General features: G+C 42.8%; 1 protein-coding gene across 1 annotated transcript; it reads left to right on the top strand.

The window, feature by feature from the left end:
• Positions 1-56: 56 nt before the first annotated feature.
• PSMA3 (proteasome 20S subunit alpha 3) lies at positions 57-16,787 on the top strand. Its single transcript, XM_044435806.1, has 11 exons — positions 57-210; positions 4,162-4,244; positions 6,972-7,095; positions 7,401-7,502; positions 8,048-8,121; positions 9,422-9,494; positions 11,216-11,281; positions 14,078-14,124; positions 14,635-14,702; positions 15,208-15,272; positions 16,624-16,787. Exons 1-11 carry the CDS (start codon positions 190-192, stop codon positions 16,666-16,668), a joined length of 768 nt encoding a protein of 255 aa, XP_044291741.1. The 5' UTR covers positions 57-189; the 3' UTR covers positions 16,669-16,787.
• Positions 16,788-18,484: the final 1,697 nt, after the last annotated feature.

The raw sequence follows: 18,484 nt of genomic DNA, 5'->3' as shown, positions 1-18,484 counted from the left end.
CCTCCCCAGGTTCTCAACCTATCGTAATTCGCCATTGATCAAGGGTGCGGGAGAGGCGTCCAATCGGCGCGCGCCTTGTTGAGTGGGGGCGGAATCTGAGAAGCGCGAGACCGACTGAAGAAACGGAGGAAGAGAAAGAAAGGCCGGCGAGCAGCGGGGTTCGGTGTCTGTCGTCGCTGTTCCTCCGCCATGAGCTCCATCGGCACCGGGGTACGCGAGCCTGAGGGGAAAGCGGTGGCGGGAGGGGCGGGCAGGGGTGCGGCCCCTTGGCCGGGGAAGCTCCCGGCGGGGGTCCCGCGGGCCAAGCCGCCGGGAAGTGGGGGAGGGGGCGGCCTGCCTCGCGCGGGTCCGCGCGCGTGACGTCACCCGCTGGCTTTCGGGGAGGGGGCGCCGCGGCTGCCGGGCCGCTGAGTCACTCGCGCAAAGCGAAAGCGGAAGCGGCGCCGCGCGGAGGCCTCTCGCGGCGAAGGAGCGGCGTGGGCGGAGAGGCTGCGCAGGGTGGGCGCCCGGCTGCCTGCCTGCCTGTTTCGGCCCTCCAGTCGGGCTCGGTTTAAGCCCCCGGTCCCCCGCCCCGGCCTTCCCTCGCTTTTGACGGCAGCCCCCACCATCCTCTGGCCCTCCAGATGTGCCCCTGCCGTCCCCCAGCTTTCTCCCCCTTGCTACCCTCCAGATGTGTTAGCCCCGATAAATCACGGGTTGCACAGGTTGGCCTCTCGATGCATTTAGTGACAGCTCCCTATCTCTAGTAGCGATAATACGAAATACTCTTATAGCGCGGTCAGAGCCTTTTGTCTGCAATATTCAGATGGGCCCCTTACCGCCTTGCACCGCCACTTATAGGTGTTCCCTCGCTTGGCTTTAAGTATATGATAAAGCTGAAATTTGAATCTTGGATTCTCTGTTAAACCAATTTGCAAGCGTTGAGTACTTATACTAGATCATTTGTGACATACTCAAATACTCAAGACCATGTTATGCATCCACATTCAGCATGTGTGATTGGGAGCCCTAACTGGGCTGCAGATCATGCAAACCTGAACTTTAAAGGCATAGGTGTCGTGTTGACACTTTTTGAGTAGGCTGAACCTGGTGGGATTTCCTTCCAAGTGACAAACACAACTGTGATAAAGTATGAAGACACCCTTAATTCACTGTATACAGAGTTAGGGTCACAGGCTGAGGTTTTCTAGCTACATTGAAATCAATAGGAATTGATTTGATTTCAGCAAGTGCTGGATTGAAGCAGTTTTAGCTATCATTCTGTTTTGCAATCACACTCATTTAAAACTATTTTCAAAAAACATTCAGATGCTAGCTGTGGAGACAGAGTATCTCCACACAGATGCGGATCCACTTTTTGCTCTTTCATTGACCTGTTCGTTAGAAACCTGGCCTTCCTTTAGGCTACCTGTACGTACTTTTCCATGTTAGGAAATAGCATTTAAAATTAATCAGCAATTGGTTCATAGCATGGGAAGAGCTGATACAAGTTCCTTTAAAATTAGATGAATTTAACTATATTATCAGTAGGACTGAATAGTGACTTTTATAGAAAACTTCAGTATCTCAGGGATTTTTGTTTATACCTCTTACTTAAAGCCAGTTATGATAGTACACTTTATGTACTTGGATGTACAAAGTTCAACTTTCTGCTAAGCATTCTGGTTTAGTTTTTAGATCAGACTTGACACCTGCCAAATCTCTTTGTTATATTTCTATCCCACCCTTTTTTCTTTCAAGGAAATCAAGGCAGCTTAAATAATTCTCCTCCTCCTCTCAATCTTATCCTCACAGCAACCACCCTGTAAGGTAGGTTGGGCTGGGAGTCTGGGACTGGCCCAAAGTCACCCAGTGAGCTCTCCACATCTCCTGAGTCCCAGCCCAGGACTCTTAACCACTAATATAAAATATAATAAACACTTGTAGCACATATATATAAATCCAGAACCATGCTTAACACCTTGTGTCAAACTGGGTTGTTTGGTTGCGCAATGTGTGAAATGGCCCAAACATCAACTTTGAAAAGTTGGAAGCAGACGCAAGGTATTCCAGTTCTTGATTGACCAGCAGGGGTTGCTGTTAAGTCAGCTCTCCTCATGTGGCTTCTAGACCTGATACCAACAACCACATTAGTTCTAGGGCTGGTTAGAATGGATGCTGATAAGGCACAACATATGTCCATTGCAAGCATAATAAGTTAGAACAAGAAACACTTATTTCTAAAAAAAAATCTCAGGGTTGCAGATTGCTTACTTGAAACACAACTGTTTGGCATCTAACATGGGCTAATAGTTGTTTTCATACCCACAGAAGGAGGATTTAGTTTCCATTTAGTTTCCATAAGTAATTGATAGGATCCAGTAAGCCAAAACAAACAAACCCCACAACAGCCAAGCAATTACCTGATTTTTGTACTCTGTTGTGAGGTGCCAGAATTGATTACTGATGTCACTGCCTCAGTGATTCTCACAGCATAAGTTGAAATTGGATTTCATGTCACTAGTGGGGCTGCAGCTGAAAGTGTAGCCCTCTAATCTCTTCCTGACCCTTTTAATATCAGTTGAAGCACTGAGTGCACTTTAACTTTACTCCACTTCAGTTGGCTGTACTTGGTGATGGAATGAGGTGTTGCCACCTTCAGGGTTCCCTCCCCTTGTCTAGTGTGGCCACAAGGAGGAGTTTTACTTCCATTGTAGATTAACCACAGTATCTTCAGGCATAATTGTCATAAGCTGCAGTTAATTTCAACAGTGGTTTGCTGAAAACAGGCCAACTTCTGAAGTAGTTTTTGAAGCTGACTGGTTTCAGCCATGCACAGGGAAACTGACAGCACACAAGCCCAAGACTTTCTAACTCTAAAGCTTGCCAGAGTGTTAAATATGTTTTTCAAAGACTCTGCTTCTTTCCCTTTCTCTCTTGGATCACTGTGTGAAGCATGGGTCTCCCCAGTCCTGACTGGTGTTGCACGAACCAATGTGCTGCTCCAGGCTTTGTTGCTGAGGGAATTTATTTAAATCAGCAATTTGAATTATGAGAACAAATGGATCAGTTTCAATCCTGCTGACCATTTATTTATGACCATTCATATAGGTCATAATAAATATGAAGAGTAAGTGCTTGAGTTATAGTTTGTCCTAAGGAGGATGTACCAAAATAGATAAAACTTACATTTAACTATAATGAAATGTATGTTTAACAGGAATTCACAATTTGAGAGAAATATTGCATAATATATTCATTTAATAGGTAGCATTGTATATACTCTTAAGAAAGTGTGGTAATTGGAAAATAATGGACATCTGCTCCTGCAAACAGCTTATGCTGCTGGTCAAGACGAGACCAGACTTTCCCAATCTAGTGTCCTTTAGATGTTTTGGACTCCATTTCCCAGCATCCTTGACTATTAGCCACGCTATCTGGGGCTGATGGGAGTTGAAGGTCAACAATCTGGTGGGCTAGGGTGGTCTGTGCTCAGCTTGATTGGGGTGGTCTACTAAGGCTGCAACTGTAATACCTACTGGGGAGCAAATACTACTGTGTTCAGTACAGCTTCTGAGTAAATGTGCTTCGAATGGTATTGTAAGATGGACCCCAAAGGTTCTAGCCACTGCCTTCCATTGGGCCGTATCCAGCACTGAGCCTGCTCCTGTGCTGATTTTATTGTACCCCTGGCACAGCAGGAAGGTCGTGCTTGGTAGAGTAACTGAACCCCATAAACGATCTGAAACACTCCTTTCCTGAATGGGACAGTCACTGCCTTGTTCTGCACATGAGTTTCAACTCCTTTCCCATTGGTCTGTGAAGCTATCACTGTTGGTCCTGATGGCTGTATGACACCTCCAGTATCAGTGGCAGTACACGGATTGCTGAAGAGCACAAGTGGAAGAGTGTTGCTGCACCCACTGCACAAACAGGATGCAGCCCTCTAATCCAGGATGGCTTCAATGTTCCTTTGCACCGGCAGTAAGTGCTGCCGACGCACAGGCAGCCTTGGAGGGTGCCCTGTGTTTGCATTTGTACACTAGGTAAAGGGTAAACACTTATGTGAGAAATGCCACCACAGTATGCAGACGCCGAGACACACTGGAATTGACTCATGAATTCCAATTCCACCACTTCTTCCAGCTGTTGTTTGAAAAAGTTTTATCTATCTCTTTTCAGTATGACCTGTCGGCCTCCACGTTTTCCCCTGACGGCAGAGTATTTCAAGTTGAATATGCTATGAAAGCAGTTGAGAATAGCAGGTAAATCTGTTTTTATTTAGTGTCCTTAAACAACGATTACCTGAAGCAGAAAATAGTTTTACAGAAAAGAACATCTTCTGGAGAGAGTAAGCATGGCAAAATGTATCAGTCTACTGTATAGAAGACATGAAACACTGTTCCATCAAGCTACTGGCAGTAGCTTTCCATATTTCTAGGCTGAAACCTGTTAACTGCAATCTGATGATTTTAACCAAAAATGCCATAGCATGAACAATGGTGGTTCTTTGTGAAGAGGACTGGTTTCTTTCAGTGAAATATGGATCCTCCCAGTTGCATCTGGACTCTTGTGAGATAAAACGCAAGAGTGTGAAGTTACTGATGCAACTTATTTACTTGGAATTAAATCCAATTACTATCCATTTGAAAGATTTTAGCTTTACAGCCTGATATGCATGTTTACTTAGAAGTCCCAATGAGCAGTCTTCACTCAAAACGCACATGTGAGTTTTGGCTCCTCATTTCAATAGGAATAAGATTTGACCTTTGTATTATAGCTAAAGTAAATCAAACTGATTTCGGTGGAACTTGCTTCCAATTATGAAGCCTGATCTTTCTTACTTGCAGGTTGGCTTACATAAAATTGCAATCCATTGCTCTAAAATTATTTATTCAAATACTGAACAAAAGTCACACATTGGTATTGAAAGCTGATTGACCTTCAAAGTTGCTTGGATATTATTTATTTATTTAAAACTTCTATATGCCGTCCCTTATTCATGGCAGGACGGCTTTCAATCCTTAAAATTAAAATACAATAAAACAATACATACACGTATAAATAACATATAACCAATAAAAATTAAAACCGGCTGATGAAACATTAAAATACTAATTTCTAAAATAATGATTGAATAAAAAGGTTTTGACCTGGCACCGAAAAGAATATAAGCTATAATACTTGGAGGAGGGCTTTCTCTGCGGTGGCGCCCCATCTATGGAATGCGCTCCCCAGAGAGGTCCGCCTGGCACTGTCGTTATTTGTTTTTCGGCGCCAGGCTAAGACCTTTTTATTTAAAACTTATTTTAATTGGTTATTGGTTTAAATCTTTTAAGCCGAGATGCACTGGGTTTTAATATTTTTATTGTACAATTTGTTATATTTTGTTCTTGTTGTGAGCCGCCCCGAGGCTTTGTTGCGATGGGGGCGGCATAAAAATGTTTTAAATAAAATAAATAAGCTCAGCGTCAGGCAAACCTCTCCAGGGAGCACATTGCACAATCTGGGTGCCACTGCAGAGGAGTTCTTACTCCAAGTAGACATCCTCTTCGCCTCCTCCAGGGAAGGTTCTCGGAGCAGGGCCTCTCCCACAGATCTTAAGAGGCTTGAGGGCGTATATTGTTGGACTTGACATTATTAACATTTCTGTACTGCCTGTAGCCACAGCTCTCTGGGCAGTTTACAACTATAATAGTAGAATTATATACTCAAGTCACCCATTCAGATTCTAAGCAGGTCTGATTCTAAGCACTCCAGACTATATGGAAGTTATTACCTTGGCTCATAATAATAACTTAATAATAAGTACCTAAATATTCACTTCTTAGCTGTTGAATGGCAACACTACCCAAGCCTCTTTTTTATATTATTCCTTAGGGAATAGATTTATACCAAGGCAACAGTTTCATTTGTGCTATATTTTCATGGCAGGAGGAAATATTTTTTAAGATGTAGCAAAGTTCTATATAGTTTGCAAGCTGGTACCCTATGCCAATGTAGATATGTGGGTTTCTTCCCCTTATCTGAGGGTGAAAGCCATTTATCTTGCTCCAGTACTGTACTCAAAATGAAGTGTGAATTTGAAATAGCTGAAGTTATAAGTCTATAAATAATGCCTGCAAACATTCATGTACTTATCCCAAGCAAAGGATGCATTGCTTGTATTTCTTTCCAGTTTTTCCATGCTCAGTAGAATTATAGTTACATTTTCTGTAATCCTGTGCTCTCAAACCTGTTGAGGACAAGAGTGCCCTGGAACATGAGAGCAGTTCCCTAGTGTGCCCCCCCCACCCCCGATGAGAGAGAGGTTGATGCAGCCTCAAATAAAAATGCAAAGCACGTAGGGCTTCTGAATTTGAGGCTGTGCGGGATCGTTGTGATGCCGCCATTGTGCCATAGTGGTAAAGAGTACTGCACTGGGACTGGGGAGACCCAGCTCCTTACCCCACTCTGCCAGGGAGCTCCCTGGGTGACTGTGGACCAGCCACTCATGGTCAGCCAAACCTACCTCACAGGGTGGCTGAAAGGATAAAACAGCTATGTTAAGCCACCTTGGGTTCTCACAAGAGGGAAAAAGATAGTATATGAATGCAATGTAATAATAATATTTAAGGAATTATTTTTCTTCCCTACTCTGTAAGAGGCAGATTTCTGGGGGGTGGGATTGTTTTTTGGTAGAAACTAGTATTCTGTAAAAGTGGATCTACAGTTCAAGAATTAAAGTAAAACAGTATTTCTTCTATGCTGTCATTACTACAAAAGGCATATTAAAATACCACAACCTTATTTTTTTTTTAGTTTCAAAGCCAACTCCTTGGCCTTTAAGTTGAATACGGTTTATTGTCTATGCAGTCCTTTGAACAGGGGTGGGTGCTGGTCACTGGCAGAGACTCATTCTTTTAGATTCACTTTCCATTGGCTTTAAAACTTTTATCTCGTGCTTCAGAAACATCCTATGCTTTGAACTTTGCATTGTGACTTCTCTTCAGTACAGCAATTGGGATACGGTGTAAAGATGGTGTAGTCTTCGGAGTAGAAAAACTAGTTCTGTCCAAACTCTACGAAGAAGGATCCAATAAACGCCTCTTTAATGTTGATCGACATGTTGGAATGGTGAGTGGTGCTTTACTGTTTTACACTTTTCACTGTTTCGCACATAGCTAGGCTTATGTGGTGATTATCCCATTGTTAAACAGACTCTTGGATAAGCAACTTGTAACTTTCAGGTTGTAACTGTAAAGAATTTGAGGCCTCAACTTGTGGGGGTGGAAATGCTAGTCTGACCAGTTCTGGAAACATGCGCCTGATGATCACATATCAGATGTAAAGGGTAATGCCAGAATAAGACCTGGAGATTCATGTGCTGAGTTTCAAATTCCTGGTTTGATTGTATTCTGAGATGGCGATCTTTATTTCAGGCAGTAGCAGGTCTCCTAGCTGATGCTCGATCTTTGGCTGACATTGCAAGGGAAGAAGCTTCTAACTTTAGATCCAACTATGGTTATAATATTCCACTAAAAGTAAGTTGTGTTGTTTCTTACTGCTGCTTGTACACATTGTGAAATGTATGGACGGTTTAATCTTCAAGCTCCTGAGGAACTGAGGAGATGACATTTGGAAACTTTCACTTCACTGTAAGTTAACATGTGAAAGAACTTCCTGAACTCTTCCAGAGCTTACCTTTGACCAAAAAACTCCCTATTTAAATATTTTTATCCTGCTGCTTGGCAGAAAATGCTCCTGGTAGGGCTTACATGCAATCAGTAAAACTAGACAGTTGATGGTCATAGGCTTCTGATCTTTCTTTCACGTATACAAATACATGGCAAAAGGGACAGGAAGGGAAGAAGGAAAAATGTGTCTTTCAGCACAGCTGGTGGCCCTGTTTACACTCCCATAGTCCTCTGTACAGCTTGTTGGAATGCTACTGGTGATGATGGTGCAGGTAGGACAGGCCTTCATAGGGGAGGTATTTTAGCAGGGCTGGTGGGATGGCCCTATGCATCTTGTTTGCATCATCTTTTAATTGCCCAGTGCTCTAAAACTCTTCTGTTCTCCCCCACAGCATCTTGCAGACAGAGTGGCTATGTATGTACATGCCTACACACTATACAGTGCTGTCCGACCTTTTGGTTGCAGGTATGGCCTTTTCACTGTATTTCAGTTCATAATCCTCTCTGCCAGTAAGGTTTCAGGGCTTGCAGTAACATCTGATGGCACAGTCTCATGCTGACTGGGGAATGTTGGGAGTTGTAGTTCTTTCTCTAAATGTGCATAGAATTGTGCCCCAAAAAGTCAGAGAAAGTATAAAAGTGGTTTTTTAAGTGTTTGTCCCAAACACTAATTGCATGACCAAAATAATAACATTCCAAAAGATCCTGTGCTGGGTTGTTGGAAGTTTTAAAGTGAAAGAATTTTCAGAGCTAGGAAGCATTTGTGTTGTTTGAACTTGGATAAATAGATAGAACAAATCCCGTAACTTCAGAGAAGCTAGAAGAGCACATAAATGGACTGGAAGGCAAAAGCCTCAGATGGGTGGGGTGTGAAAAGTAATAGTCAAACTACTTCCTGTGGAGAGCAAAATACACTGCTAGACAAGTTTTGACAGGGTGCTTTCTTCAAGAATAGTTGGCTTCAGTTTCAAAGAGAAGCTCACTCTGGATTCTGCAGAATGATACTCAAATCTTCCTCTGCAGTATTACTAAAGACAGCTCAGTATATCCACAATTTACGACAAGGCAGGGCAGGTGAACAGCTGAGAAGCATCCATGGTCCAGCAAAATGTGCCTTTAGGTGCCATGACTGGCTCATGGGCTCTTTGTCAGTAAACGTGGCCTTCAGTTACTTTGGAAATACACGTTTAAAAAAATGAGATGGCATTTTCTGCTGGCTAGGAGAACAACTAGCATTTTTAACTAGTGTGGAAAGAGCTTTGGCTGTGGAGCAGTATAGAAATAAAATAAGCCATCATTCGTCAGGTTGCTCATCTCATTCTGCAAAGTGCTTTCTGATCTGCAAATGGCAGAGCTTATTTACCATACGGCAGGATGATATAGGTGACCAGCGTTCCCTATTGGTTAAATGAATACTGCAGTACAGAAGGAGTCAAAGTGCAGGCCAAAACATTTGGAAGGCTACAACTCCGATCAGCCCTCAGAAGCATAACCGATGGTGTGGGCGGATTGGGGTCGTAGGCAAAAATATCGGGGGGGGGGCATAAGTTGTGTACTAGTGCCACAACGTGTTGCTACGTAGAAGATGGATGTTAATAAATCTGAAAGAGGACCTTCATGGTCAAGATGCATTGTGGGCTGTGACTTGTGGCCATTGATTTCAGTGAACCATTCAAAATAATTCAGACATTTTTTATGGCACATAAGGATTGTGTTGTGTTGCACTCTGGCTGGCAGCTTCCCTCCAATGAGATTTGTCTTTCCAGCTTCATGTTGGGCTCCTACGATGATGATGATGGTGCCCAGCTATACATGATTGACCCCTCAGGAGTTTCATATGTAAGTATTCTAACCATTTTCTACTGATGAACAACTTCTGTTTACATAGAAACTAATGAAAGAAGCAAGTAACTAGCTGTGTAAAGACTAATCAGAAAAGCTCCCACACACTGTAGACCATCTGTTTAATATATAGGCATTCTAATTTCTCAGGGCATTCAAAGGGATTTAGTGGGGGATCTAAAGATACAAAATGATGGAAGTTGAACTATAGGTAGTTTTATCACAGCTAAAAATTCTGGGTGTTACCAAGGGAAGCACCCTGAAATGAAGGCTCAGTTATCCTGATGGCGAACTGCCAATGTCTGTGCTGGACAATCTGGCCATGAAAAGCTGGGATTAGGCTGCAAAAGGGAAGGAGACATGTGGCTGTGTTGTAAGCAAAAGAGGAGGTACTTCTCACAGGGCTGCAAGAGGCTGGCACAACTGGAAACCATAAAATGGCAGGGCCCATCTCATTGAACAAAGATCCGTAACCCATTGGCTGCTGGGTGGCCACTACGTCTAAGTACCAAGGAAGGAGGGCCACCTGTTGCTCCCAATGTTTAATACAGTCACTTTAATGTACAGGCTATGCCAGGGCTGGTTGCATAGGCCTCACAGAGGGTCTTGTGCTAGTGAGGTGTAAGGGAAATCTGTAGATTCTGTTCTTCTCTCTTCACTGTTATGCAGAATAAAACATTTTTTCCACTATGTTGGTTGGTTGAAAAGTGCTTCTTGCTGCATTATATTTTCCCCTCCCCCATTTCGAATGATAGGTGCAGCTGTATTGCTTTCCATCTACTTCCATGATTTATTTATTTAAAACTTTTATATGCCATCACCACATGCCTCAGCATCTTGGGACAACTTACAAACGTACAGTTAAAATCAATAAAACAATAACAATTCCATAAAATTATATAAAAAACAAAAAGGTGATGGTTAATGATAAAATATTAATTTTTAAAATAGCAATTAAATAAAAAGGTTTTAACCTGGTGCCGAAAAGAATATAAACTCGGTGCCAGGCGCACCTCTCCAGGGAGCACATTCCATGATGGCTCAGCTAAAGAAAAATGTTAAAATCTGTATGTTCCAATCACTTATTTTTTTAGAAAATAACAGTCTAGGCCAATTTGAAATGCTGCCTCACCCCTCCCAGTGCTGCCTTTTAGCAGATGGAAAGTATATCTAATCTGTAAGGTTTTCTAGGCAAAGTCTCACCAAGGGCCATTGGGAAGTCAGGGATGAGACAAGGGAAGCACCTGAGAGAATGCAGCTTGTTTGTGATGCATTCCACTGACGGGTATAGATCTTAGAAGTTGGACAAGTTCTGTATTTGGGATCGACCAGATACAAACCTTGATTTGAAAAGTCCAAACTGAAAATGACTAAAGCTAAGCAGAGTCGGCCCCAAGTCCTGCATTGAGCAGGGAGCTGGACCCAGTGGCCTCTTCCAACGGTATGATTTAATGATTGCGTTGTTGTTTTGAGGCTGCATTATGTACGGTTGTGATTAATGCTTTCTAAGACATTTGCATTTGTTACAGCAGGACAGGGCAGCTCGTGGCCCTCTGGATGTGTTGGGTGCAACTCCCAGCAGCACTCGCCAGCACAGCCAGCGATGAGGGATAATGGGAGTTACAAGCCAAAACATCTGGAAGGCTACCCATTGCCTACTGCTTAGTTACAGATGCTGTGGTGGTGTGGGTTTCAGTTGTTTACCATTTCTTTTACAGGGTTATTGGGGATGTGCCATTGGCAAGGCAAGGCAAGCTGCAAAGACAGAGATCGAAAAGCTCCAGGTAGGTCTGTACTGCCATACCCCTCTTTGTGATCTATCCTCTAAACAGGCATAGGCCACCCGCTACCCTTCATATGTTTTGGACTACGAGTCCCATATCAGGGATTATGACTGCTAGAGCTGAAAATGGCAGAAGGGCTTCTAGCTGTCTACACATTAAATAAATGGTATTGTCAGAATGCCAGCAAAGCACCTGTTTTTGCAGGGCTGTGGCAGTGATAAGGCTCTTCAGTTCCAGCTGCCTGGAACGCTGCTCACTTCTGCCCCAGTCACGCTGGCTGTCCAAGCACTACTATCCTTGCAAGTTCATCATGCTTGTGTGTAACAAGGGCTGTGTTTCCATAGGAGAGATAATGTGGTAGGCCCAGAGTGCAGCTTTCTCAAAATTGTACTGAAAAAAAAAAAAAAAAAAAAACACTTGCTAGGCCAGGGAGGTTGAGGAGATGTTTGTGCAAGTTCAGGCAGTGCCCAGAGAAGTCTTGGAGGCCTGAGGGTGGATGACAAAGTAACATTTCCAGTAGCTAGACTTGGAGTTCCAGTGCCCTGCGTAATTCTCTGTTACGGTCCTTAGGAAAAGCACAGTGGCCTAGCTCAGCCATACTGGGAAGCAGTGGTTCCCTGTCAAGGAGTTTCTGCCTTCAGTTCATGTTCACCCAACTTCTTTTCCACCCTTGCACATAGTGATAAGAAGCTTCCATTTTTTAATAAACAGCAATGTCTTGTTTATCTTTGAATGCGGGAGACTGTGGTTTATTCCACCTGTCCCTTATTAAAGCAAAGAATGATCAAATCAAGGGGCTGAGTTGTGGGAAAGCACATGTGTACAGGGCTTCCTGCAGTGGACTGTTTTGGCGGGAAACCGCGATTTCCTGTTACACTGACTGGGATGAAACACAGCACATTTGAGTTATTCCACACTTACGGTGCAGTCTCATCGCCCCCATGGCAGATGCACATAAACATCTGAACTCATGACCTGCATAGCTCCTGTGCCTGGTGTGAGGTGCACTCGTAATCTCTGCTGCACCTCACTGGGGGCCGCCTTTAGATGGCCAGTTTTGGCCTTCTACGTTTGGAGCTGGGAGGTGGAAGGAAGGAGGCGGGGATGTTTGGGGTAAGTCTGCAGCCCCAGCCTCCACCTCTCCCTGTTCCCAGCCTGTCCCATTTTGCCCCCCCCCCCGATGCCCAGTTGTGGTGGTGTGGAGGGAGGGGCACCCAGCTTCTTTCTGCACCAGCTGCAAGGGCAAAGCGGCTAGCCTTCAAAGAATCCTGGAGCCTCCTGCATGATGCCAGAGGATGGCACCCTTAATTGAGAAAGAGTGGTTTAGCTTTGCTTGGTGCAGAACTCAGGTTGCCTGGATGGGGATTTTTTAAAATTGTAGACTATTTACTTGAAGGCGCACACATCTACTATATTCTGCAAATTTTGTTTGAAAGAGCTAATTACATTGAAATTGATGTATTTTATTAACATGAAATTGTATTAAAATGCCTATTAGAATCATGCACTAATTTAGGAGTTTATACCTTGATCCGCTTCTTCCTAGAAAATGTCAAATATCCTGTTATCTTAGTAGAACAAATTCAGATATATCAATGATTTAACTTACTTACTATAAACTATACAACTAAAGGATGGGAATTAAACTATTGTAAATTAAGCCATGATGATAAATTAACTTCACATTGGTGACTTACCACACATTTTTACAGCATTCATTTATAGGGAAAACTATTGCGTCTGTACCAGTGCTGGGCAGTAACTTTTCTCCTACAATAAACAAATTCATGCTCTTGGATGCTATCATCTAGAGCAGGGGTTTTCCACCACCAGTTCACAGACCAGCACTGGTCCGCGGGAGATTTCCAGCCAGTTGGGGGGGAGGGGGCTGCATCCCCCTTGTTGTGGACCGGCGCCACGTCTGGCTGTGCTCCACCGCCTCCTCTTCAGTTGGCATCATGTTCGTGGGGGGTGCAGCAGTGCCGCTGGCGGGCCAGGGAGAGATGGCTCAGTGGGAGCCAACTGGGAGCCATGCTATGCCAATTTCGGTATCGTGTTCCTTTGTTGGCATTTTTTGTTCGGTTTCCAGTTGTTTTGGGTAATTTATTTTTTTGGTATTGTGCCTGGAGACTAATGCACTGAATATTGTATTATGTGTATGGTACTTTTTGTTTCTGCCTCAGCTGTCCCCAAGGTGGTTTTCCTGTTTTTGCCGGTCCCCAGCTATGGAAAGGTTGGAAACTGCTATAGAATCCAATAAAATGGATAAAAAAAGAACCGCTGTAGCAGTATTCTCCATTCTCTCAATTTAACCACAATAATTGGATGACAGGATAGGTCTGTGGATGCTTTTTCTGAATTTACATCCAGGGAATTCTTCCTTGATACACTGCTAAAACGGAAGTCAAAACTTCTTGTCTCCCTCTTAGGGATGTGCAAATCTGAGAGTTGTTGGAGGCTTGGCCTCATAATGCAGACACATAGTTCAGTACGAACATCCAAACATGGTCAAGTCACTCTGAACAAAGTGGGTTTTCACACTGGCTTACTGAACTCTGTCAGTCTTCATGAAGCCACTTGAACTCCATTTATTTGAAATGACTGCAGTAAACAACACGGGTGCAACATGTAAATTTTTTCACGCAGGTTGCGGATGGTTCTGGTGCTAGTTCTGTCTGGAAACATGCTCTAGAGACATGTTACATTGTTTTGCTTTTGAGGGCCTCACAGCACTGTTTCTGATAATACTACATTTAGCACATGATAACATTGTTAACCACCTCAACATATCCACAGATGAAAGAGATGACTTGCCGGGACGTTGTTAAAGAAGTTGCAAAAATGTAAGCTGTTTTTGTTGTTTGCCCCCTGCACCCAAGTTGTCTGTAGTTTGGATTTAACTTCAGTTGCATGATGAACGAAAAAAGTTATGTGGGATGTGTGTTTAAACAGAAAAAACTGGCTGGGGAATACTGGGAGCTGTAGGACTGTTTTCTGTCTGAACAAGCATGCATAGCATTGTGCTCACAGGTGACTTTCAGAAATGCCCATTCGCTCCGATTTGGGTGACTGGGGCAGGGGATCTAGCAGTTCAGCTAAGCTGGAGTTGCTATTTAGACACAGATCATACCTTATTTGGTTTGAGGCAACTTGTTCCCCATCTCTGCTGCCTTTCAGGTTATGTGAAAACATGTACCTGCATCCCAATAAACATATACTATTTCTGATGATTCTTTTAAGTTAAAACTAGATATTCATGCCCTACTTTCACAAATGTATAAATACATGGACCCAATTTTAGTTGTTAACAAATAATTGAATGACCACATTTCCCCTTTGTTTCTTCTTTCTAGAATCTACATAGTCCATGATGAAGTAAAAGACAAAGCTTTTGAACTTGAACTCAGCTGGGTTGGAGAAAGTAATGTATCACATTTTAAAAATTAACATTCACTCTTCCATGGAAATAGTTACATTAACTGGTTGTGGTATATTTTCTTAAATATGAAGCAGCACATTCATTCATTCATTTATTTGGAATATATTTATCCCGTCCTACACAATCCAATTGTTCCAGGGCGGTTTACAATATAAACAATAAATGCATAAACAATAAAAATACAGTAACAAAATATGACTGAGAATATAATAAAACCAGATTAAAATTATTTAAAGCTTAAAATGTTGGGCAAATAAAAAGGTTTTTACCTGGCACTGTAAAGAATATAAAGTTGGCACCAGGTGAACCTCTCTGGGGAGTGCATTCCAGAGTCCGTAATATTTAAAATACTTGCTCCAAAACTTAAAGTCAACTTCAGCCTGCAGTTGCATATTGTAAACATTTTATTTCAAAGAACAGTTTCATTGCAATGATTTTATAATTCTGAGACAGTCACAAGTTCTTAAATATTTTCTTTAATTCACAGTTACTAAAGGAAAACATGAAATCGTCCCAAAAGACATTAAAGAAGAGGCAGAGAAATACGCTAAGGTAACCACTGCAACTTCAGACAGAAATGGTTTTTCATAACTAGTATACCTCCACATTTTATTTTTCTCTGAACTGCCTAGACACACTTAAAATTTTCTTTAGGATATTTGTATTAGCCCAACCTAATGTAATGTGTAATTTTAGTTGGATTAGTGCGTTATCCCATTTCCTATAAGAAAACATGGTATTTTCTTAATTTATTTATAACATTTCTATGCTGCCCCATCGCAATAAGCCTCGGGGTGGCTCACAACATCAAAAAAAAGTTAACCATACATTAAAACCCCAATACCATAAAACCTCAGTAAAACCTCAGTGCATTCTCGGCTAAAAATTAAAAAAAAAACCTAGTTAAATAAATAAATTAAGAATTAAAATAAGTTTTAAATAAAAAGGTCTTAGCCTGGCGCAGAAAAACAAATAACGACGGCACCAGGCGGACCTCTCTGGGGAGCACATTCCATAAATGGGGCGCCACTGCCGAGAAAGCCCTCCTCCGGGTACTCACCCTCCTGATGTCATTCACAGATGGTTCCCGGAGAAGGGCATCTGCTGCTGACCTCAAGGGGCAGGAGGGCATATATGGGCGCAAGCGTTCCTTTAAGTATCCAGGTCCCAAGCCGTTTAGGGCTTTATAGGTCATAACCAACACCTTGAATCGGGCCCGGACTTCAATCGGGAGCCAGTGGAGCTGAGAACTGGAGTCATGTGAACATAATGCCCAGTCCCCGTCAGCAGCCTGGCAGCTCTATTCTGCACCAACTGAAGTATCCAGCCCGTTTTCAAGGGTAGCCCCACGTACAGTGCATTACAGAAATCTAATCGGGAAGTTACCAGCGCGTGTGTCACTGTCGCCAGGCAGTCGTTTTCCAGGAAGGGACGCAGCTGATGGATCAGCCGAAGCTGAAGGAAGGTGCTCCTCACCACCGCCGTCACCTGAGCTTCTAGAGACAGCTCAGGGTCGAGGAGCACTCCCAAGCTGCGAGCCCTGTCCCTCAGAGAGAGTGCAACCCCATTTGGGACAAGGCCCAAGTCCCCCATCCCGAGGTCCGAGCCGCCCACCAACAGGACCTCCGTCTTGTCTGGATTGAATCCTAAGAAGAGTTTTGTTTGCAAAAGATAGCCTGCTCTAGTTAGAAATCCTACATTAGAATACCAATTAAACACAAACGGGAAAGTGACATTTGGGCTGTTTGAGAATTTGAACCTATATAGATAGCTGTAGACCACAGAAACTATCACCTGCTCGATTTCACACACTGTAGAGAGCTGGATCCCTATGCATGGATTTGTATGTTTTGTCTTTATGCAAAATGTACAGTGAAACCTGTTTTTTCCTTTCCTTCAACAGGAATCTCTGAAAGAAGAGGATGAATCAGATGATGAAAACATGTAACACGCTTAAGACTTTTTAAAAATCTTTAAAAAGGCCTGTTTATGTATTTGCCATTATGTATGTATGTGCTGGAAGAATATTTTGAGTGACCAACTTGCACTAAACATTTTTACAATTACTGTTTATATTTAATCTGAGTATTATTGGATGCAGGGCACTGACTAGTAAACCCTGTGGGGGCAGGCGCATAGCGAAATAATAAAAACAGGGTACTTTATATATTTGGCTAGAATCCAAGGAGATTTGCAGGACTGCTGAGGATTTGCTGATTGTCCTGAATAGCCCTTGCCCGAATGCTACATGACAACTTTTCTGGAAATTATGTTGGTGCATGTTGGGTGGGTGGGGGGAGAATATCCTGGTTAAAGGGGAAAGTACAGGAATCAACCTGGGCATCCATGAAGTAGTACTTTGAATCCTGGCTGCTTCAGGGTAAAGTTTCCTATATCTGCTTAATCATGACCATAAAAACCCAGCCAAAATTTAAACATGTTCAGGGGCTGCTCAGTACTATTATTAGAAAGGGACAGCCCTGATATCCCATCCTGGGGCTGGAACTCCTCCCTCGCAATTCCTTCTGGCCTGGTTGATCTTACTGTCCACAAAAGAAATAAAGTGCAACTAATGCTGCCCAGAGATGGTAAAGCAGCTTTAAGCTTGTATAATATATTAAGCACACCTATGTCTACACACATGATCATATACACATCATCTGAAATGCCACACCTTACTTTGAAGGTTGGTAAATTCACGGGCCATTCCATAATTGGCTTTCAGGAATGTTGCTGTCAAGCTTTACGATTCACCTTTCCAGTCTGGCAGGTGAGAGGAAAGGAAGTGTACTTAGCTGGAGGGCATCTTGAAAACTTAAGTTGATTTGGTAATGAGGCTTACCCTTCTGGACTGGAGCCAGTGAAATAAACAGAAGAGGTTAACACTGTGTGTGTCAAGGGTGTCTTTAAGAGAAACATTTTGACTCAACAACTATTTCTGCCTTGTGGATCCCCTGTGTTTCATCAGTAAATTAGCATAAGACAACATGTAGCTCATATGCAAATAGTCAGGGAGCACTTAATAGCTGAGCAGGAAGGAGCTCTCTGGTAATTCTCTGTAAGCCATTCTTAAAAGAGCAGCGTCCTGTACTGTACACATGCGCTGGCAAGGCAGGGCAGTGTTAGGAGTTGTGATCACTCTTTCCTGAGCTTTTAGTAGTATCTGAAGAAGCCTTGGGTGAAAAGACTTGTTTCTTTTGCTCAGGTGGTGCATTCACACATCTTTTTAAATGGCCAGCAAAACTGAATGAGTTAGATGTGAGTAACTAATGAAAGATGTGATGAGAGATCCTAATTGTTTAAGAATTCACTATGAGAAGGAAATTCATTTCCTGCAGTTGGTGTGAAAGCACCCAAAATAATGGGGCATCAGATTTTGCTCACTGTCAGAAGTGTTGTGAGAGTCCCTCTAAGACTTGTGTTGAGTTGAAAGAAACCTTGTCTTAAAGAAAAACAAACTCAGGTTATGAAAAAATCCAAAATCCGCAGCTGGGCAATGCCAGTATTAGGAACAACCGCACCAACAGAATACTGAGCGAGCTTTTGCATTTACTAGACCTTTGAATCAGAGCAGGTGTTAGACAAAGCAGTAGGGGAAGGAGGGAGAAAAGCTGGTTCTCTGTCATCTCCCAAATGAAAACCAGCCTTCTTCCTTTTCCTGTTACATCTTGCTCAGCTTTTTAAAATCTACCCTGTTGCATCTTGTATAACTTTTAAGCTTACTCTCTACTTGTAACATCTTAGCTCTACTGTAAATTTAAAAA

Source organism: Varanus komodoensis, unplaced genomic scaffold, assembly GCF_004798865.1.
Source record: "Varanus komodoensis strain SLA01 unplaced genomic scaffold, ASM479886v1 scaffold3, whole genome shotgun sequence".
NCBI lineage: Eukaryota > Metazoa > Chordata > Lepidosauria > Squamata > Varanidae > Varanus > Varanus komodoensis.
Note: the sequence above shows the minus strand (reverse complement) of the source record. Positions and strands in the feature narration are given on the sequence as shown.